This window comes from Mustela lutreola, chromosome 10 (genome assembly GCF_030435805.1).
Source record: "Mustela lutreola isolate mMusLut2 chromosome 10, mMusLut2.pri, whole genome shotgun sequence".
NCBI lineage: Eukaryota > Metazoa > Chordata > Mammalia > Carnivora > Mustelidae > Mustela > Mustela lutreola.
Genome location: NC_081299.1, coordinates 109,744,530 through 109,767,403, shown reverse-complemented (window position 1 = coordinate 109,767,403; position 22,874 = coordinate 109,744,530). Strand labels below are relative to the sequence as shown.

At 42.6% G+C, this 22,874-nt stretch overlaps 1 protein-coding gene and 1 long non-coding RNA gene across 3 annotated transcripts; one reads left to right on the top strand and one right to left on the bottom strand.

Moving 5' to 3' along the window:
- Positions 1 to 1,727: 1,727 nt before the first annotated feature.
- LOC131809444 (uncharacterized) lies at positions 1,728 to 2,127 on the bottom strand. Its single transcript, XR_009345178.1, has 2 exons — positions 2,014 to 2,127; positions 1,728 to 1,887 (listed from the first exon to the last, which is right to left on the bottom strand). It is a non-coding gene; the product is annotated as an uncharacterized LOC131809444 (long non-coding RNA).
- Positions 2,128 to 2,155: 28 nt separating this feature from the next.
- On the top strand, positions 2,156 to 14,643 carry MRPS21 (mitochondrial ribosomal protein S21). 2 transcript variants are annotated; one of them, XM_059136530.1, is made up of 3 exons: positions 2,156 to 2,276; positions 2,705 to 2,820; positions 14,352 to 14,643. In XM_059136530.1, exons 2-3 carry the CDS (start codon positions 2,738 to 2,740, stop codon positions 14,530 to 14,532), a joined length of 264 nt encoding a protein of 87 aa, XP_058992513.1. In that variant the 5' UTR covers positions 2,156 to 2,276; positions 2,705 to 2,737; the 3' UTR covers positions 14,533 to 14,643. The 2 variants fall into 2 exon arrangements, with proteins under 2 accessions (XP_058992513.1, XP_058992514.1); XM_059136531.1 differs by having other exon boundaries at positions 2,274 to 2,384.
- Positions 14,644 to 22,874: the final 8,231 nt, after the last annotated feature.

Genomic DNA, 22,874 nt, shown 5'->3' with positions numbered 1-22,874 from the left:
CCTTTCTTGCTTCTGTCAATTAAACCTTACCCCCTTTTAAGAGACTAACTCAAGTCCTTCTACCAATTACTTTCTCCACTAAACATGATATATAAGCTGTCTTTGGCCCTTTATTTCAACAAATGAGACCATGCACATAAAGTGCCCATACAGGTTTTGGAATATAACAGATTCTCAAAAACGTTACTTTCCCTCTTCTTTTATTTTATTTTATTTTTTTTAAGATTTTATTTATTTATTTGACAGAGAGAAATCACAAGTAGATGAAGAGGCAGGCAGAGAGAGAGAGAGGGAAGCAGGCTTCCTGCTGAGCAGAGAGCCCAATGCGGGACTCGATCCCAGGACCCTGGGATCACGACCTGAGCTGAAGGCAGCGGCTTAACCCACTGAGCCACCCAGGCGCCCCATCCCTCTTCTTTTATTTTAAAAAAATTATTTTATCTCATTTGATTCCCATGACAAATTTTTTTCCCATGACAAATGTTGTGTGATTAAAGGCAACTACCCAAATCTACCATTGTTGCCCAGACCAGTCATATCTAATATATGTAAACAAATGAGCACAACTGTGTTCTAAGAAGGTTTTATTTACAAAAACAGGAGTGAGGGGCACCTGGGTGACTCAGTCATTAAGCGTCTCAGGTCATGATTCCAGGGTCCTGGGATTGACCCTGCATTGGGCTCCCTGCTCCCCATGGGAAGCCAGCTTCTCCCTCTCACTCTCCCCCTGGTTGTGTTTCCTCTCTCGCTGTGTCTCTCTGTCAAATAAATTAATATATATTTTTAAAAATCTCTGCTTTAGGGGCACCCGCGTGGCTCAGTGGGTTAAAGCCTCTGCTTTCTTTCTTTCTTTTTTTTTTTTTAAAAGATTTTATTTTATTTTTTTGACAGACAGAGATCACAAGTAGGCAGAGAGGCAGGCAGAGAGAGGGGGGAAGCAGACTCCCTGCTGAGCAGAGAGCCCGATGCGGGGCCTGATCCCAGGACCCTGGGATCACGACCCGAGCAGAAGGCAGAGGCTTAACCCACTGAGCCACCCAGGTGCCCCAAAGCCTCTGCTTTCAGCTCAGGTCATGATCCCAGGGTCCTGGGATGGAGCCTGGTATCCAGCTCTCCGCTCAGCAGGGAGCCTGCATCCCCCTCTCTATCTGCTTGCCTCTCTGCCTACTTGTGATCTGTCAAATAAACGGATAAAATCTTAAAAAAAAAAAAAAGATTTTATTTATTTGTCAGAGAGAAAGAGAGAGCGCGATAGAGCAGGGAGGAGTGCAGAGGGAGAAGCAGGCTCCCCGCTGAGCAAGGTGCCCTGTGTGGGACACTTGAGCGCCTTTCTTTTTTTGTCTTTCTCTACTGTTTTCCAGTAGCCACTAGATCTGAATTTATGTGAATAACCACAGATGGATATGTTAAGTAACATATGAATAAAAGAAAAGCTGTTTCCACAGTGAAGAAATAAAGGAAATATTACTACTAGGTCTCACTGGGAGGCTAAATGGATAGTAGTCCTAAAAGTCTTCAACTCAGGCGCGTGGTTGGCTGAGTCCGTGGAGCAGCGGACTCGATCTCGGGGATGGGGGTTGGGGGGCTTGGAGGGGACTGGGGGGGAAGTGGGTGGGTTCAAGCCCCACCTTTGGTGTGGAGATTGCTTAAGAACAAAATCTTAATTTAAAAAAAGAAAGAAAGAAAAAAGAAAAGTCTTCGATTCTAAAACCTCAGGCGTTTCCTAATTCTTTGTTTAGTAATCTCACTTTATTTAGTGAAATGCCTGGGCAGATGATGTTTTGAGAAAGTCATGTTATGTTCATTCCGTCTCTTTTCCTTAGTTTTTAAGCAGATGAGGGGCGTGAAGCTGTTTTTTCCGGAGAGCAGATCTCAAAGAATCTGGTCCTTTGAGAAAACAGGAAGCATGTTCAGGAAGCTTTGCCTATTTCTCTCATTTTCCTTCCAGAAAAATAAGTGACTTAAATATCTATTACAGATTTGATAGGATTAGGGGTAGGGAATCGCGCTGACCTTCTGAGACCGAGAGATGAGAAAACGAGGAACCTGTTTTGGGCGAGTTTAAGGCAACGAATATCAAGTGTAGAGTCCGGGCTGGAGGTATTGGGGTGGAGGGCGTGGAGAAGCCATCAGCTGGAGCCAGGAAGAATGTTGCCATGGTTTCCAGGCAGTTTTTCTCCTTTCAGCCCGGATTTCTTCGCGTGGCGCAAGAGATTACGTATTTCCGCTTCCGGCCGCGAGCTACCTTTGCTGGGGCCGGTTCCTGAGGGCGTGGGGTGAGGATCTGAGCTTGCGGATGGGGAAAGCAAGCCGGGTGTAGCGGGAGGGGAAGCTTGCCTGAGAAAGATCTCGTACCAGTTCCCACCCCAAACCCTCCTGGGACGGTGAGCGGTAACTGGAGTGTACCCTGTGGCGCGTCCGGATCCTCCCGTGCCCGGCCACGTACATCTCCGTGATGACGCTCCGCTACCATCTCTTTTCTTCCCGATGCTAGGGTTGTATTGGCAAAGAGAGCTAGGCAGCCTTGATTATAATTAGCGTATCCTTTCTAGGACATGAAGACTTCCACGTGCCCCTGTGTCCCTTGTTCCCGGGGACGTTGCTTTTCCAGACCCTGAGTAAGCCACGCGGTAGAGTATGCATTCTGCTGTGTTTCTCTTTCTTACCTGGTCTCTATACTTTCCCTTTATTCATTATTCTTTAGGTGCTGCAGAGTGAAGATTTAAATTCCAAGGTCATGGCAAAACATCTGAAGTTCATTGCCAGGACTGTGATGGTACAGGAAGGGAACATGGAAGGTGCCTACAGGACCCTGAACAGGTAACCAGAATTGTGCCTAGAAAAGCTCTCCTGGAAAGTTCTTGGGTGGCTGTATTCTCCCTTCCCCCGTCATAGATCGTTCTCAAACCTCTGGCAACCCAGGTATTCACAGTCTTTTGAAACTTTTCAGCGCCTTAGTTTATTATCTTTAAAATGGACTTTTCCCCCAAACCTGATTGTATGAGGTTTGTTTATACAGAGCCTGAATTCTCTCCCCCAAGACCTAAAGAACCCAAAGGGAAAATCAAAGTGTAAAGTTGTGGGGAAGCAAGGATGTAGTATATGATAATAGAAGGTCGAGGGTGGGATTGGTGTAGAGCAAGGCTAATGGCAAGATTAATTCAGATTTGGGATCTTGGAGAAGCAAGCAAGAAATGGAAGAGTGTATCAAGTTTAGGGAAAGGTTACAGCATAAGCAAAATGTAAAGATGGAAATGAACTGGGACTAGAAGAGCTTTTTTTTGTTTTGTTTTTTATTTTTTAAAAGATTTTATTTATTTATTTGACAGACAGAGATCACAAGTAGGCTGAGAGGCAGGCAGAGAAAGAGAGGTGGAAGCAGGCTCCCCACTGAGCAGAGAGCCGGATGTGGGGCTCAATCCCAGGACTCTGGGATCATGACCGAAGGCAGAGGCTTTAACCCACCGAGCCACCCAGGCGCCCCTAGAAGAGCTGTTTTGAAAGGTTTTGAATGCTAGACTAAGAGATGTAGAAGGGCTATAATAAAGAGTACCTTACTGTTGTACATTCTCAGGCCAATAGTGCCTTAGTCTTCCCTTATCATTGATTGTAAGGATTTTGACTTTCTGGCTTGCTTCATCATTTTCTCTCCCTAGTGTGAAAGAAACAAATCCTTGTGGAATTAAATTGTCAAAGAATTGTATGAAAGAGATCTTAAGAGAATACATGAGCTGTCCTTCTGCCTTAAGGCCAGTAAGGTGATAGCTTTATTACACAAGTGGAAATATAGCACATGAAAATTATGCTTCTTGGATCACACAATTATTGAACAGTAGAGAGGAACATAAATCACACCTTTCTACTGCAGTGTTCTTTGCTTTATATCACTAAATTGCTTACTGGTTCCTCTGGAAATGTAGACACTTATGGCAGTCATTTTCCTGTTAAGAATCTGTATTTGACTGGGTTTATTAGTGGGATTCTTGGGGACGGAGAAGGTAAGTAAAATGAAACTAGTTCTTAGCAAAGAGTTTTAGGTGTGGAGGGTTGGATGGCAGAAGACTATAGTAAATGAGGGCAACTATGCTGTCAAGCTGTGTAATTGAGGAGCACTTGCAGGCTCAAGATGGATCGTGTGTCTTTTATTTATTTATTTATTTATTTTTAGTTAGTTGGTTAGTTATTTGAGATAGAGAGCGACAGAGCAGGAGTAGGAAAGCAGAGGGAGAGAGAGAAGCAGGCTTCCTGCTGTGCATGGAGCCCCATGCAGGGCTTGATTCCAGGACCCTGGGATCATGACCTGAGCTGAAGGCAGACAGTTAACTAACTGAGCCACCCAGGCACCCCAAGATTTGTGTGTCTTTTAAAAGGATCTGGTCGGGGCGCTTGGGTGGCTCAGTGGGCTGGGCCTCTGCCTTCGGCTTCGGTCATGATCCCAGGACCCTGGGATCAAGCCCCGCATCGGGCTCCCTGCCTGGTGGGGAGCCTGCCTCTCCCTCTCTCACTCCTGCTTCTCTGCCTGCTTCTGATCTCTCTCTCTGTTAAATTAAAAAAAAAAAAAAACTTTATTTAAAAAATATAAATAAATAAAAATAAAAGGATCTGGTTTTAGGTCAGCCCCATTACCTCATTCTATGTCTGTGTATACTAGTTATATCCTTGCATAGAAGCTGTTCCGTAAAGGTAATCAGTTAAGTACCGTGTGGTAAGATATCCTATGTCATTTTTTTTCTATCGCGGCTCATTCCCAACTCTTTTCCTATTTCAGACCTAGTGGCATGTCTGTGAGAGGCTCAAAATGTCTAATGACCTTTGTGTGCTCATATATTATAAGCACAAAATGAATGTCTTTATAGACTCAGTAGTGAATTAGCCATGCTGAATTTGGGAAAAGGAAGTCTTGCAGATTCCTCCACCCTTTTTCTGATCTTTCCCCAAAGTCTTTGTGTGATTTATTTTGGTGGATTTAGAGGGGACTGTTAGCCAGGGTGATTGAGATGTATGTATTATTGACTGATGTCAAAGGCCAGCTATTACTTGATGGTAAAACAAATTTCTAAAGGCTTAGCTTAGGCTCCCCTAAACTACCCTGTTCCTAAAGTGCAAATAACACAAAAGCAAAAATTTGATTTTTAAGAAATGAGCTACTTTGGCAAGGAATAAAGGAACAGTTTGTGGTGCAGAACTATTTATTGAACTCTTTCTTATATTTGTATCAAGAAAGTAGCTACAACTTTAATACTTTTGACTGTAGTCATGGCTTGAATATAAGAGCACAGATACTCCTGCATCCCCATATCTGAGTGGCTCAGTCAGTTGAATAACCGTCTCTTGATTTCAGCTCAGATCATGATCTTGGGGTCATGGGATTGAGCCCTAAGTTAGGCTCTACGCTCAAGGGGGAGACTGCTGGAGATTTTCTCTCTCCCTCTCCCCTACCCCTCTACCCCACCCCTTACTTGCGTGAACTCACTCTCTGTCTCTCAAATAAGTCTATTTTTTAAAGATTTTATTGATTTAGGGACGCCTGGGTGGCTCGGTTGGACGGCTGCCTTCGGCTCAGGTCATGATCCCAGAGTCCCGGGATCGAGTCCCGCATCAGGCTCCCAGCTCCATAGGGAGTCTGCTTCTCCCTCTGACCTTCTCCTCGCTCATGCTCTCTCTCACTGTCTCTCTCTCTCAAATAAATAAATAAAATCTTTAAAAAAAATTTATTGATTTATTTGATAGAGAAAGGGAGAGAGAGCACAAGCAGGCAGAGCAGCAGGCAGAGGGAGAGGGAGAAGCAGGCTCTCTGCTGTGTAGAGAGCCTGATATGGAGCTTGATCCCAGGACCCTGCAGATACCCAACTGAGCCACCCAGGTGCCCCTAAAATAAGTAAATCTAAAAAAAAAAAAAAAAAAAAAAAAAAAGCACAGACCCTGAGCAGATGGCCCAGTTCGGACAGATTTCAGCTCTGCCATTCATTAGCTGCATGATCTGTCATAAGCTACAATGTCTCTCTCTCTGCCTCAGTTTCTTCCTCTGTAAAGTAGAACTAATAATAGTACCTACCTCTTGGGGATGATGTGAGGATTAAATTAGTTAATATGATTAAATTGTTTAGAAGAGTGCTTGGCACATAGTAGGCATTGTGTGTTAGCTATTATCATAAGCTGGAACTCATCATAAGGAAGTTTTAACCCTTTTGGTTTTGCTTGTGGGTAATTTATTTATTTATTTTGAATGATAAAGAATTTACATTAGCTGTTATTTCCCTGTCTTCCTTGATCATTAGGTTATGCTCAAGGTGGCCTGGAGATGAAAAAGTGAAAAAATTAAGCTTTATTTTGTCAGGACAGTCCAGTTTGCTACTGATACTGGAATGACTTTTCTTATAGACTCTTTTTTTTTTTTTTTTTTTAAGATTTTACTTATTTATTTGGCAGGGGGAGAGGCAGAGGTAGAAAGAGAAGCAGGCTCCCCGCAAAGCAGGGGAAGACCAATACGGGATTCAATCCCAGGACTCTGGGATCATGACCTGAGCTGAAGGCAGTGGCTTAACCAACTGAGCCACCCAGGCATCCCCTTTTATAGGCTCTTATAGAGTGATACTTTCCAACAAAGGCTCTTCTATTTAGCCTATTGCTAATCTCATTTTGAAATAATAGCATTTATTCCCTCTGTATGGTCTGTTCTTTTTTTTTTTTTTTAAGATTTTATTTGACACAGAGAGAGAGAGGCACACAGGCAAGGGGAGAGGCAGGCAGAGGAGGAAGCAGACTCCCTGCTGAGCAGAGAGCTGATACAGGGCTCAATCCCAGGACCCTGGGATCATGACCTGAGCTGAAGGCAGATGCTTAACCCACTGAGCTACCCAGAAGCCCCTGCTGTGCTCTTTCATCTCCATTTCCAGTTAGAAAAGTTTAAAACCTGAAAAACAAAATATCTCTAATTTCCTGCCTTAAGGAATTCATCTTTCCATTGATGTGAGACCTGAATTAGGCCTTCTGTCTCCTGAGAGAAGACTTTTCCATTGTCTTTGTCTAAGATTGTTCTAATTAACTTAGAACCAAACCTCTATTTATCTGCATCTCCCAAAATCCAATTATATTTTTATTTTAATCAACATTAGTTTTTCTTTTGCTGTTTTTTTTTTTTTTTTTTTTTTTCATTTTATCTAAAAATCCTTCCTGATTCCAGATGCAAGTGGGTGGCAGGTGAGGGAAGAATAAATAAGTGGCAGAAGGTGAGGCATGTTTGGATTCTTTCTGCCATCTGGCCTGGCCTGGTACTATCTCACTTCTTGTTCTTAGGAATCTGTTTTCACATTCCTCTCTGTCTTTTTTTTTTCTCTTTCTCTTTTGTTCTTCTTTTTGTTAAACAGCAGCCCCATAATTCTTTCAATATTCTCTTTTTATAGATGAATGGCAGTTTATGCATAGTTCTTTCCTAGGTATACCTAATAATTTTAGTCAGAAACCATAGGAGATTGGTCATTGTGAAACCATGTGGTTTTCAACTCTGACTACCAGTTTAGAATTACTTGGGGAACCTTCCAAAAAAATTCTTGATCCCAGGGCCTAGCCTGAGACTAAGTCTGGGCAGTTGTGGCTGACCAGTATTTTTAAAATATACCATGAGGACGCCTGGGTGGCTTAGTTGGTTAAGCTTCTGCCTTCAGCTCCTGATCCCAGGTCTTGGGATTGAGTCCTGTGTCAGGCTCCTTGCTCAACAGGAAGCCTCCTTCTCCTCCCTCTGCCTGCTGCTCTTCCTGCTTGTGCTCTGTCTTTTTCTCTCTCTCTGACGAATAAAGTCTTGAAAAATTAAAAAAAAAAAAATGTCCCATCAGATTTTAATGTTGAGCCAAGATTGTAATGACTTTCTTAAAGGCAGAGACCTGTGCATTTTCATTTGTATATCCCTTGCATATGCCAAAGTGGCCCATAGAAAGCTCTCAATAAATGTCTATTTAATGAATGTAGATATTTCTTTATCTTTTTCAGTCTCTTACTTTAGTATTTGTCAAACCTTTTCACTGAAGTATCCTTAACAACAAAGGAGAGCAAAGGAACTATAGGGGTTTTGCTACTATAAGCAAACATGGAAGCTCTTTAATTAAAGTTTTAAGTGATTTTTTTTTTTTTAATTCATTGCCATTACATCTGTTCTAGGGCTAGCACCTCTGCCCCTATTCAAGTTAAAATTAGAGCTCTGGGCAAATGCATCAAATTTATCCAGAGACTTCTGTCTCTGGATTATACCCTTGGCACACTGTCAAGTATCCTAATTAAGAAATGTGGCATTGGGGCACGTGGGTGGCTCAGGTCATGATCCTGGAGTCCCGGGATGGAGTCCCACATTGGGCTTCCTGCTCGACTGGGAGCCTGTTTCTCCTTCTGACCCTTCCCCGCGCCCCCCCCCCCCCCCGCCATGCTCTCTCTCTCACACTCTCTCTCCCTCAAATAAATAAAATCTTTAAAAAAAAAAAAAAGAAAAGAAATATGGCATTACTGGGTGGCCTGGGTGGTTCGTACGGTTAAGTGGCAGACTCTTGATTTGGTTCAGGTTATGATCTTAGAGTCCTGGGATTGACCCCCACGTCACACTCCTTGCTCATTGGAGTCAGCTTGAGGATTCTCTCTCCCTCTCCCCCACCTCTACCTCTCCTGCCTGTCTCTCTCTCCCCCGTCTCTAAAATAAATATATAAATCTATACAGGAAAAAAAAAGTGGCTTTATTTTTCTTCATTTCAGGAATTAAAATACCAATTTAGAAATAGCTTTTGGGGAAAAACTATATATTACTTAAAAAGGAAAGAATTTGATCAGAAAGAAGAGGAATGGTTGGAAAGAAAAATATATGAAAAGATTCAAGTCCTAGAGACTCAGAGCCTGGGGTGTGATTAACTCTTTTCAGCTTTCTTACAAATTTAGAAAATTAATACTGTGTGGTTGGGATTATCTAGGAAAGCAGTGCAAGATGTGCATGTTGTTGGTGTGCTTGGTGGCTCAGTTGGTTAAGCATCTGCCTTCAGCTCAGGTCATGATCTCAGGTTCTTGGGATCAAGCCCCACATTGGGCTCCCTGCTTACCAGGGAGTATGCTTCTCCCTCTCCCTCTGCCCCTACCCTCAGCTTTTTTCTCTCTCTCTTTCCTCTCAAATAAATTAATAAAATCTTTGGGGCACCTGGATGGCTCAGTGGGTTAAAGCCTCTGCCTTCCATTCAGGTCATGATCCCAGGGTTCTGGGATCGAGCCCCAAATTGGGCTCTCTGCTTGGTGGGGAGCCTGCTTCCTCCTCTCTCTCTGCCTGCTTCTCTGCCTACTTGTGATCTCTGTCTCTCAAATAAATAAATAAAATCTTTATTAAAAATAAATAAATAAAATCTTTGAAAAAAGAATTAAAAAAAGAAAAAGAGCAGTGTATGTTGTTGGAAGGTGCCAGGTTGGAGCAGTGTTACAATAGTGATTTTTATAGTCTTTGGGGAGGATACTTATTTTCTCAATTTATGTTCCGTCTTTAAGGAAGCTACATTTCTCTTCCTTTTAACTTGGAGTATTATATGCTATAAATTGTATTTTTTAGTTTCAGGGGGAGAAAATGGACAAATATTTTGCTCTTAGAATAATTTTCTAGGCAAGGACTTTTAAGCTTGAAAATGTGAATCCAGCTAGTTCTGGAGTATCCCAGTCTTCCTGTCAGTCAAACACAGTATTTTCTGATGCACTTTTCTTATTTTTCTCTGCTTTTTTTTATATCCTCTTTGGCCACCTTTTCTGTATTACACTTCTTCTGTATTCTGTATTCTTTTTTTTTTTTTTTTTTAATTTTATTTATTTATTTGACAGACAGCGATCACAGGCAGAGAGGCAGGCAGAGAGAGAGAGAGAGGGAAGCAGGTTCCCTGCTGAGCAGAGAGCCCGATGCGGGGCTCGATCCCAGGACCCTGAGATCATGACCGGAGCCGAAGTCAGAGGCTTAAACCTCTGAGCCACCCAGGCGCCCCAATGTATTCTGTATTCTTTATTATATCCCAGGCTTCTTATCTCTCCCAGCTTTCTGAGGGTTGGTAGTTTAAAAAATTAGTTGAATGTCCTGTGGTTTTATTACAACAGTAGGTAGGAGAGCAAGTGAGAGAGAGGTCGTTAAAGCCTTGGCGTGTTTGGAGCACAAAGGCCGTCTTGAAAAGGAAACGGGCTATGTGTCTGTTCAATGAGACCAGCACAAAATGCTTGGCATATAACCAAGGGCCCTCGTTCCTGCCCCGGGATGAGGACGCGGAGAGCGGGGGCTGCTAGGAAGGCCTGTATGGTTGTCTAGCCCCCAAGCAAGGAAAGGCAAGCACCCTGGAAGTGTGCCTACTTGACCTCTTTTATTCCTGGTAGGCGAGCTTTGGGGCCCAGTGAGTCCTCATGCATACACGTTATCCTGAAGTAGGCTGGCTATGCTGACATGTGAGTTTGCCACTTCCAACCTCCCCCAGCCTGGGCAGCTTAGCTCCTTTTACATAATCTGATGAATTTAACTAAAATTGGCAGCCGATTTCTCCTTCAGTGTTAGGTTGCCAAGCACCCGAACTCCAGGCTGATCTGTTTAGCCTGTTGGTCTGCTAGTCCCTGAACTACCTTTGGAAGCAGAAGCATCATTACTTCATCAGGTCTGCAAAGCTCTTGCAATTTTTTTTTATTAGAAATGAGTTGAGGGGTGCCTGGGTGGCCCAGTGGGTTAAGACTCTGCCTTCGGCTCAGGTCATGATCCTGGGGTCCTGGGATCGAGCCCCATATCTGCCTCTCTGCTGAGCGGGGAGCCTGCTTCCCCCTCTCTCTCTGCCTGCCTCTCTGCCTACTTGTGATCTCTCTCTCTCTCTCTGTGTCAAATAAACAAATCTTTTTTAAAAAATGAGTTGAGTAGATGTCTCTACTGTAGGGACTCTGGAGCTTTTTTGGATAACTAAAAAGAGCTGGGTAAGTGTTCGCTAGAGTAGTTAGAGCCATCCAGGGAACACCATTTAGTTATCCCATCATTATATTGGGGACCATGATCTTTTCATTCTTTCCCTTCCTCCATTCTTAAATCCTTCTGTACTTTTTTCTTACCTTGCTTTTTTTTTTCTTTTTTTACCTGATCATACAAGCATTTACACAGGCATTTGCTAAGGTGATCAATTTTTTTTTTTTTTTTTTTTTTTTTTAAGATAGAGAGTGAGAGAGAACATGAGCAGGGGCGCAGACAGAGAGGGAGAAGCATGTTCCCCACTGAGTAAGGAATCTGATGCAGGACTTGACCCCGGGACCCTGGGATCATGACCTGAGCTAAAGGCAGAGGCTTAACCTCCTGAGCCACCCAGGCGTCCCACCTGGGAGTCTTTTAAAACATCTCCAGTGCATAATTCCGTGCTAGACCAATTAAATCAGAATCTTTGAGGAATAGGGCCCAGGAGTCAGTACTTTAAAAAAATTTTTTTTATTTGAGAGAGCAAGCTTATGTGCATGCACGTGAGCACATGCGTGTGTCTGTGCAAGTTATGGGAGAGGCAGAGGGGAAATAACCTCCTAGCTGACTCCCATTGAGTGTGGAGCCCCGCCGTAGGGCTTAATCCCAGGACCCCAAGATCATGACCCAAGCCGAAACCAAGAGTTGGCTGCTCAGCCAACTGAGCCATCCAGGTGCCCCAGGAATAAGTACTCTTTTAAAAACCTTTTAAGGGATAATTCCATTGTGCATTAGTGTTGAGGCTCACTGGCCAAGGTTAAGGGGGTCGGGTAGAACCTCCTTAAGAAGGTGTAGAAAGAAGGTTTTTAGTCAGAATCTGGAGGGATACCAACATTCAAGAGTAAATTAAGGACTAACGTTAGCAAAGGAGACCTTTATGGGCCAGGATATGGAGTCTTTTGGGCTTTGGTGCCTCACTTCTCTATTGTAAGATTCTAGTGTTGGGTCCACATGACTTCTGAGCATGACTGTGTTTCCAGTAGAACCTGAATTATCTGCTTCATCTGCTTCTCCTGCTTCTGGGAATTTCAGCAATTCCCTTGCCTCCTATTTTCCTACCACTAATACCTAAACAGACTGATTTATACAAATAAAATTTTCTAGTAGCCTATAGAGCATTCTTGATATTAAACAGCAAGAGCCTGGGAGAGGATCCCATAGGACAGTGGTTCCCATGTCTATTCACATTTGTAATTTACCTAAAGCTCACATCTTTTTTCAAGTTCATATTCATTCTGTAGTTGTTATCTTGGGCTTTATAGTATAACATAGCAGCAAGAAATAGGGCTTCCCACTGGGCAGAAGTAGCTGGTGGTTTCTCTTATTTTGATTTTCTTTTTCCTCTATCCCCCTTCTTCCACTTAACCTCCTTAACTCCAACTGTGTTTGTGACTTGCTTTTTACCTGTAATGAAAGAACAAGGTGAGCAGGAAAGGGGCCATGTAAACAATGCCAGAAATGGAGGGCGGCAGCAGCAGATGCCTCTAGATGAGAGGAAGCAACAAATTACAGAATGGAGCCAGAGGGATTGAGTAGTTTATAGAATAAGCTCCAGTGTCTTTGTGGAAGAACAAAGAGGTAAGTTTGAGTTAGATGTGTGTACCAACGACCCTGCAATTGCACTGCTGGGTATTTACCCAAAGAATAAAAAAAGACAGGTTCAGAGGGGTACATGCACCCCGATGTTTGTAGCAGCATTATCAACAATAGCCAAACTGTGGAAAGAGCCCAAATGTCCATAGACTGGTGAATGGACATAGAAGATGGGGGTGGGTGGGTGGGTGTGTGTGTATGTTACTGAGCCATCAAAAAGAGTGAAATCTTGCCATTTGCAGTGATGTGGATATAGCTAGAGTATATTATGCTAAGTGAGAGAAGTCAGTCAGAGAAAGACAAATACCATATGATTTCACTCATGTGGAATTTAAGAAACAAAACTGATGAACATTTGGGAAGGAAGAAGAGAGCAGGGGGGAAGCAAACCATAAGACACACTTAACGATAGAAAACAAACTGAGAATTGATAAAAGGAGGTGGGTAAGGAATGGGCTAAGTGAAGAGCAGTAGGTGTTATATGTAATGTAATAAATATGTAATCATTAAATTCTCCTCCTAAAACCAATATTATACTATATGTTAACTAATTAGAATTTCTTTTCTTTTTTTTTTTTAAGATTTTATTTATTTATTTGTCAGAGAGACAAAGCACGAGCAGGGAGAGTGGCAGGCAAAGGGAGAAGCAGGTTCCCTGCTGAGCAGGCAGCCTGATGTGGGATTCCATCCCAGGACCCTAGGATATGACCTGAGCCAAAGGCAGACACTTAACTGACTGAGCCACCCAGGCATCCCAACTAACTAGAATTTCAATAAAAATTTGAAAAGGAAAAAATATATGCAACAAGAGGAACTGCATTGTAACTGCATTGGGTGGGCAAGAAAAAAAAAACAGATTGAGCTCAATTTTATAGACCCTTAAAGATTAATAAAACATTTCTTCCTTCAGAGATTTTCAGTCTAATGAGGGAGACATTTGTATTAATAATTAATGGAATGGAGGAATGAAATAATTACTAGCTAGGTATACAATAATAGAAATGATTTTCTCTAAGACAAGAAGCCTTTTTGGAGAGGTGACATCTAGGTTTGGCATCAAAAAGAGGAGGAAAATTTTACTCAGAAGGTTGGCAACTGGACGTGGGGGTGGCATTCTAGTTTGAGGAAGCAGCATGAATAAAGACTTGGTACCAGAGTGTGTTCAGGGAGTAGTCAGCAGACTAGTGTGGTTGGAGCATGTGGTACATGGGGAAAATGGTGGGTGAGGCTGTTACTTAATACTCCACTCCCATTTGTATCATTGGTGTGAGAAGGCCTCTTCTCTCCTTGTGTTAATTAGTCCAGAAATATCTCAAGCCTACAGACTTCAGCTGTGTCCATTAAACTGTAGGGACGGGGCAGCATTTGCCACTAAGGCTGAAGCAGGAGTCACCCGCAGTGATTTGTTTTTCCTACTACAAATGAGTCACCCCATCTGAAGATTCTGAAATGATCCTTTGGTTGAAAATCACTGCCATAGAGAGCCACTGTTAAGGACTGTGTCACATTCTTCAGATGTGCTGTAGGAGAATAAAGGTTGAAAATATGACCCTGATTATAAACTCCCCAAGAGCAAGGATTGTGTCATTAATTGCTTTGGTATTTCGCACAAATTCCATTTGGGGCCTCGATAAGTAGGCAATTAATGCTGTATAACCATCATTTCACATCATAATTTTTATAGACGTCAGTTGTTTGATCAGTTGACTTCTGGCCATCTGTGAAACTGGAAAAGAATAATAATGAGCCCAGATTTCTAACTTCATCGCCTGCCTTTATACAGAATCCTCACCATGGATGGGCTCATTGAGGACATTAAGCGACGGCGGTACTACGAAAAGCCTTGTCGCCGACGACAGAGGGAAAGCTACGAAACCTGTCGGCGAATCTACAACATGGAAATGGCTCGCAAGATCAACTTCTTGATGCGGAAGAATCGGCCGGATCCATGGCAGGGCTGCTGAGGCCTGTGGATAGTAGGCCCAGTATGAAAATCCCTATCTAGGTGTCTCCTTTCTCCAATCCCATTTTCTCTTACCTTTCTTATAATAAATTAAATCCCGTATAAGCAAGAAGGCCTGCATATATAGAAGGAATCCCATAGTTAGCAATGGACACTGTTCTATTGTGTGAAAGAGAAACTAAGTCAAAAAATAGTCTAGGAGGGACGCCTGGGTGGCTCAGTTGGTTGGACGACTGCCTTCGGCTCAGGTCATGATCCCGGAGTCCTGGGATCGAGTCCCGCATTCGGGCTCCCAGCTCTGCGGGGAGTCTGCTTCTCTCTCTGACCTTCTCCTCGCTCATGTTCTCTCTCACTGTCTCTCTCTCAAATAAATAAAATCTTTAAAAAAAATAATAGTCTAGGAGTAGAATGGTGGTTGCCAAGGGCTGGTTGGGAGTAGAGAATGGGGAATTCGTGTTAAGTGGGTACAGAATTTCAGTTGGGGAAGCTGAAGAAGTTCTAGAGACAGATGGTGGTGATACTTGCACAATAATGTGAATGTACTTAATGCTACTGAACTGTACACTTAAATGGTGAAAATGGCAAATTTTATGTATATTTAGCTGTAATAAAATGCTTTAGTCTAGGAGAGGTAAGGAACTTTTCTAAAATGTAGTGGAATATATCTATCATTTCCTACTCAATTCTTACAAAACCCAAAGCAAGACATTATTGGAAAAGCATCTGTTACTCTTTCCTGAACTGTCCCCTCCTACCAGCTGTTAGACAAAAGGAGAGGAGGCATCTACATATTTGGAATAAATTTTGCTACTGAAACACCCACCGATGAGACTAGAGTGATGGAGTCCTTATGCAGAGGAATCCTTAAGACAAATCTGTTTTCTTTCTTTTTTTTTTTTTTTTTCCCCAAAGATTTTATTTATTTATTTTGACAGAGAGCCAGAGAGGGAACACAAGGTGGGGAGCGGGGGAGGGAGAAGCAGGCTTCCTGCTGAGCAGGGAGCCCACTGTGGGGCTTGATCCCAAGATGCTGGGATTGTCACCTGAGCCGAAGGCAGGCGCTTAACGACTGAGCCATCCAGGCACCCCATCCTTTAGTTTTCCTAAAGGAGTCTACTGAAGGCATAATGGAGAAGAAATAAAACAGTAGGTAGACGGTAGAAAAGAAGGAATGGGTGAGTGTTAAGGGATATAAGGGCACAGAGCCAGAAATATCTACAGCAGTGATTCTCAAAGTGTGGTCTTAAGATCAGCAGCATGAACATAACCCAGTTAATTGGTTGAAATGCAAATTCTGGGACCTACTTTAGACTTTCTGAATAGGAAATTGAGAGTTAGAGCCCAGTAATCTATCTTAACAAGCCCTGCAGGTGATTTTGATGCCCGCTAAAGTTTGAGACTCCCTGCCCCATCCTACTCAAAAGTAGTTTCCAGGCAGAGGTCCCCTCTATCACCCCTACTTCTGCTGAGCAGGCACTCTTGGGTATGTGAGCCTCTCTGCTTCCTTTCCTGCTGTTTCCTTTGGCCTTGCTCCCCTGACAGCCACACTGCTAGTATAAGGAAAGTTGGTGCCAGCCCCTGTGGAACACAGTGAGTAGGTGGAGCAACTAGCCCATCTCTCCTCTCCCAGGCTCCAGCCCTCAGTATGAAGAAGGAGGTAAAGGGCAGACTGCCAAGCACCAGGTCTCCAGATTACTAATGTTCAAACACTGTCCCCTTGTGGTATAGCTGCGTGAAATCTGATTTCTCTGGTCTTAATTTTAGTCTTTTCAATATCATTTCTCCTTTTCACAATTACCATACTTATTGACTAGGCAGGCCTGCATGAAGATATGCTGGAACCATGCTTCCTTGCCTTTCAGCACTTGATCATCTTCCCCTCATGAGTAAAGTTCATGGTGAATAAATCATATCTTAGGGCAGAGCAAAGAAGTAGCTTAGAGGTAGATCTGGTCCTTGCACTCCAGAAACTTAAACTGCTGTTAGAGAAATGCTGAATACAGACTGTGTTCAATTTTGTTACCTTTGTTACCAATGTCAAGTTAGACATTGATACTTCTGAATCCCTTTTCAGTTTCTGAATTTGGTCTTTAATGTATCACTTTTGAGTGATTTTGAGCCATGGCACTGGTTCACCTCCTGCCAGTTGCTGCTACTGAAGAATGAAGGCCTGGCCTTTGCCGAAATGGCAGGGTATGTTTGTGATAGAAGAGCTAAGGCCTCTTTTAAAAAAAAAAAAAAAAGGGAAGAAGAGGAGGAGCCGGCCTGTTACTTGGCAGTATTCCTCTGAGATTACATTTGCTCCTGGGCTCCCTCCAAAACATCAAGTGGTGGCTTAAGATCTGGAATTTCCTTCATCTCCAAAATGATCCCCTGCTTGTTGTAGTCATTTTCCTGACCATTGCTCACATACCCCAGCACAGTGAACAGTGATGGGTTTTAGCAGATAGCTAGTGGGGATGCCTCTTGGGTAAAGGGGTCCATTCACTGTCTGCCTGAAGTCTACGGAGTTTGTGTTGTCATGGCAAGGAAAAAGACCTTCCACTCTCTGCTCTGAGAAGCTAAAAGATATCTCATGGTCATCTAATGAATAGGAATTTCTGTATCCTTTTATCCCTGCCTTGGGTTCAAGAGAGAGGTGGTTTGGTGTTTGACCCAGTTGCAGTGTGATAGATGTGGTACCTCATATCCTGATCCCAGGCACCCATGACATTTCTTAGATGTCCACTGGATTTCCTCTGACAGGTCCATTTTAGTCATAATTTAAGGATCTTAATGTTTAGTGCTCTGGAAACAGGTACCCCTTTAAAACTGGGACTCTGTTGTGGAACTCTGACATTGTACTCTAAAGCTTCCAGAAGTGCACAAGTATGAAATGAGAATTTTCCCCTATGTTAACTGAAAACATTAAGGAGTAGTAAGTCACTGAATACTCACAAGGTAAAGTAATTATGGAGTGATATGTTAAATATAGGTGTTTGAAGGGAGAGGGAAATATTGGGACTTCTAGTGTGTGTCTGTTATCTTACATACGAAGTTATTTACTTAGATCTGGATTTAGTCATGCTTTTGGCAAATTATTTAATATAAAATCTAGTTTCCCCTGTAAAATGAAAATAATTATGTATAGGGGTTTGTGGTGAGGATTAAATGAGATCATGCATGTCAAATACTCAGCATGGTTTCTGGCACATAGAACTTAATAAATGTTAGCAATAATCCCTCAGTTGTGCCAGGCAGAAGCCTGATCATTGCGTCCTCCTCCACACTCAGCCATCACTAGCATCCATTTATTCCCCATCTCGAAGACTAAATGCCACAACCCGAGTCCCAGCTCTGTTCTGGATTACAATAGTCACTTAGCCATCTTGCGTCAGTGTTGCCTGGCCTTCAAGTCCCTCCACCCTTAGTTCAGTATGATTGTTCTAAAATGCAGTCTTGAGGGGCGCCTGGGTGGCTCAGTGGGTTAAAGCCTCTGACTTCGGCTCAGGTCATGATCTCAGGGTCCTGGGATCGAGCCCCACATTGGGCTCTCTGTTCGGTGGGGAGCCTGCTTCCTCCTCTCTCTCTGCCTGCCTCTCTGTCAAATAAATAAATAAAATCTTTTTTAAAAAATGCAATCTTGATTGTTTCACTTTCCTGCTTAAGGAGGTATTTGGTTCCCATTGTTTTCAAGATAAAATCCAAACTACTAGCATAGCATTTAAGGCCTTTCATGATTGAATCATGCTTTTCTGTCTAACCACTGTCCCTTCCAATGTAATTCTGGGACATGCTGTTTTCTCCGTCTGCCTGTTTACCAGCTCTTGGTTTGGATGTTCTCTGAGATGACTTCCCTGATCTCTATACCAACTTTTCTTCTATTCTCTCTTATCAGCTTAATTCTGTAATAGTAGTTTCTTTCTCTTTCTTTTTTTTAGATTTATTTATTTATTTGACACAGATAGCATACACACACAAGCAGGAGGAGCAGCAAACAGAGGGAGAGGGAGAAGCAGGCTCCCTGTGGAGCAAGGAGCCCAATGTGGGGCTCGATCCCAGGACCCCAGGATCATGACCTGAGCCAAAGGCAGATGCTTAACGACTGAGCCACTCCGGTGCCCCAATAGTAGTTTATTTCTGTAATTTGTTGTGATGTACGGCTTAGTTGCCTTTCTCCCTCCATTAGATTTTCTGTTACCTGGAGGTTCGATCTTTGTTGGTGGTCGTGGTTTGTTTTGAACCACTGTATTCCCAGTGCCTGATACAATGCCAGTCGTCTAAATGTTCAATAAATGGGGCACCTGGATGGCTCAGGCCGTTGAGCAGTTGAGCATCTAACTCTTGATTGCAGCTTAGGTCATGAACATCGGGTCTTGAGATCAAGCTCTGTGCTTGGTGGGGCGTCTTCTTGAAGTTCTCTCCCTCTGCCCCTCCCCCCCAAAGTAAAGAAATCTTTAAAAAAAATAAATGCTCAACAAATATTTTTTGGATTTTTTTTTTTTTTTAAGGATTTTATTTGTTTGACAGAGACACAGTGAGAGAGGGAACACAAGCAGGGGGAGTAGGAGAAGAAGCAGGCCTCCCAACCATCAGGGAGCCAGATGCGGAGCTTGATCCCAGGATCCCGGGATCATGATCTCAGGCAAAGGGAGACGCCCAATGACTGAGCCACCCAGGCACCCCTCTTTTGAGATTTTTTTAAAGGATTTTATTTATTTATTTGACAGATCACAAGTAGGCAGAGGGGTGGGGGGAAGCAGGCCCCCTGCCCAGCAGAGAGCCTGATGTGGCACTCGATCCCAGGACCCTGAAACCATGACCTGAGCTGAAGGCAGAGGCCTCAACTCACTGAGCCGCCCAGGGTCCGGAGAATTTTTTTTTCACGGTCATCTCCACACCCAGCGTGGGGTTTAAAATTTAAAACCCCTAGATCAAGAGTCAAATGCTCTACTGACTGACCAGCCAGGTACCCCTCAAAAAATATTTCTTGAACGAGCATACGACAGTAGCAATGATCAGTTGAGTTTTACTATGTGCTTGACACTGTACTAAATATTTCTTTATTGAAACAAAATATACATAACATGAAGTTTATAATTTAAACCATTTTTTTAAATTTATTTATTTGACAGACAGAGATCACAAGTAGGCAGAGAGGCAGGGGGAGAGAGAGGAGGAAGCAGGCTCCCTGCTGAGCAGAGAGCCAGGTGGCCGGGCTCAATCCTAGGACCCTCAGATCATGACCTGAGCCAAAGGCAGAGGCTTTAACCCACTGAGCCACCAAGGAGCCGCTAGACCATTTTTAAGTGTACAATTTAGTGGCATCAAGTACTTGCACAATGTTGTGTGACTATTACAACTATTTCCAAAACTTTTTCATCACTTGAGACAAATTCAGTCATCATTAAGCAATAATTACCCACCCCTCCTCTCCACAGCCCTTGGTAGCTTCTATTGTCTATTCTAGGTACCTCATATATGTGGAATCATATAATACTTATCATTTTGTGTTTGGTTTATTTCACTTAGCATATTTTCAAGGGTTATCCATGTTGTAGCATATATCAGAAGGCCATTCTTTTTAATGACTGAATAATCCATTGTACATATGTACCACACTTTGTTTATCCATTCATTTAAAAAAATTTTTTTTAAGATTTTATTTATTTATTTGAGAGAGAGCAAGAGAGAAAACGCATACATGAGCAGGCTGGGGGAGGAGAGGAGAGGGAAAGGGAGAAGCAATCTCCCTGCTGAACAGGGAGTTGGATCTTCAGACTCCAAAGGCAAATGTTTAACTGACTGAGCCACCCAGGTGCCCCATTTTATCTATTCATCTGTCAGTGGCACTTGGGTTGCTTCTACTTTTTAGTTATTTTGAGTAATGGGTGTGAATATGAGTGTTCAGATATCTCTTTGATACCCTGCTTTCAGTTCTTTTGGGTATTTACCCAGAAGGAAAATGCTAGATCCTATGGTAATTCTATTTTTAATTTTCTGAGAAACCACCATACTGTGTTCCATAACAGCTGCACCATTTTACATTCCCTCTACCAGTACACAGGATTCCAATCCCCCCCCCCCCAATTTCTTTATATCCTCACCAACACTTATTATTTTCTGGGGGGAGATGTTTTGGTTGTTTGTTTTTAGTAGGTTCCACACTCAGCGTTGAGCTCAACGTGGAGCTTGAACTTGTGACTCTGAGATCAAGAGTCTGATGCTTAACTGACTGAGCCACCCAGGCGCCCCTGTTTTTTTTTTTGTTTTTAAATTTAATAATAGTCATTCTAATGGGTACAAGGTGAAATCTCCTTGTACATTTTTGTTCCTTGTGGGTTTTGATTTGCTTTTTCTCTGATGACTAATGATGTTGAGCATCTTTTCATGTGTTTATTGGCCATTTGTGTATCTTTGCAGAAACGTGTATTCAAGTCCTTCACCCTTTTTGAATTGGGTTTTGGGCTTTTTTTTTTTTTTTAAGTTTTTGAGTTATAGGAGTTTTTTATATACTCTGGGATATTATTCACTTATCAGATATATGACTCACAAATATTTTCTCCTGTTCTGTGGATTGTCTTTTCACTCTCTTAATAGTGTCTTTTGATGCACAAAAGTTTTTAATCTTGATGAGTCCAATTTATCTATTTTTTGCTGTTGTTACATGTGTTTTTGGTACCATAGCAAAGAAATCACTGCCAAATTTGATGTCGTGAAGATTTTCCCATGTTCCCTTTCATCCACAAATTTTACAGTTTGTGTCCTTAAGTTTAGGTCTTTGATCCATTTTGTGTTAAATTTTGTATATGATGCGCAAAAGGGGTCCAGCTTTATTCTTTGCATGTGGATACCCATTTTTTTCTGCACCATTTGTTGAACAGACTGTCCTGTCCCTATTGAATAGTCTTGGCACCCTTGTGAAAATGTCAACTGGCCATATATGTGACATTTATTTCTGAGTTCTGTTTTGTTGGTCTGCATGGCTGTCCTTTATGCTGGTACCACACTAACTGTGTTTTATACATTGCATTTAATCCTCATAATAGTATTTTGAAATAGAGATTCTTTTTTTTTTTAAAGATTTTATTTATTTAACAGACAGAGATCACAGGTAGGCAGAGAGGCAGGCAGAGAGAGAGGAGGAAGCAGGCTCCCTGCGGAGCAGAGAGCCCGATGTGGGGCTCGATCCCAGGACCCTGGGATCACGACCCGAGCCGAAGGCAAAGGCTTTAACCCACTGAGCCACCCAGGCACCCCTGAAATAGACATTCTTACTCTTATTTTATAATTCAGTAAACAACCTCAGAAAACTTAATTACCTGAAGGAATATAGCTAGTAACTGGGAGACTAAGGATTTAAACCCATCCATTTTCCAAGCATTAGAAATAAAATCAGTTCATAGAAAAACATTTCCCTCTGGGGAATTGAGCCCAGACAGTTAAAGGCACTGAAACAGAATAAACTTAAAACTCTGCAGAGTTGGAATCATTAACCCATTTAGCAGACTTAGAGTGAATGTTCTGTGAGACATTGGTGTTAGGTGCTGTAGATACATACAATGGGTAAGCTGAGGCATGAATAACTTGAGCAACATGCTGGAGCTCCCTCAATTTGTTACTCAAAACCAAGCTTTATGGGCGTCTGGGTGGCTCAGTGGGTTAAACCCCTCTGCCTTTGGCTCAGATCATGATCCCTGAGTCCTGGGATCAAGCCCCACATCGGGCTCTCTGCTCTGCAGAGAGCCTGCTTCCTCCTCTCTGTCTCTCTGCCTGCCTCTCTGCCTACTTGTGATCTCTGTCTTTCAAATAAATAAATAAATCTTTAAAACAAACAAACAAACAAACAGACAACACCAAGCTTTATTCCATGATGTCATGGTGCAACATCAGGGAAGATTTTTTTGTACTTGTTTAATCAGGAAAGTATTTTTCGTACTTGTTTAAAACCAGCCTTTTTTTTTTTTTTTAAGATTTTTATTTATTTATTTCAGAGAGAGAGAGACACAGTGAGAGAGGGAATACAAACAGGGGGAATGGGAGAGAGAGAAGCAGGCTTCCCACCGAGCAGGGAGCCCGATGTGGGGCTCGATCCCAGGACTCTGGGATCATGACCTGAGCCAAAGGCAGACACTTAACGACGGGGCCACCCAGGTGCCCCTAAAACCAGCCTTTAGAAACACAAGTCTTATCTTCCCTGGGAAATTCTAATAACCTCCCTAGAGAATAGCTGCATATTGTGGTGAGCCTATCATCTAAGAAGACATCCTGGAATTTTAGTTTCTGCAGTTTGTAATTGGATATAGCAGAATAGTTTGTTTCCCATATATGAAACTGTACCATAATATTGGATGTATTTTTTCC

Excerpts from the sequence above, each read along its gene's own strand:
- MRPS21 (XM_059136530.1), top strand. The coding sequence starts at position 2,738 with ATGGCAAAACATCTGAAGTTCATTGCCAGGACTGTGATGGTACAGGAA. Across the intron at positions 2,821-14,351 it reads GCCTACAGGACCCTGAACAG|AATCCTCACCATGGATGGGC; the intron begins GTAACCAGAATT and ends GCCTTTATACAG.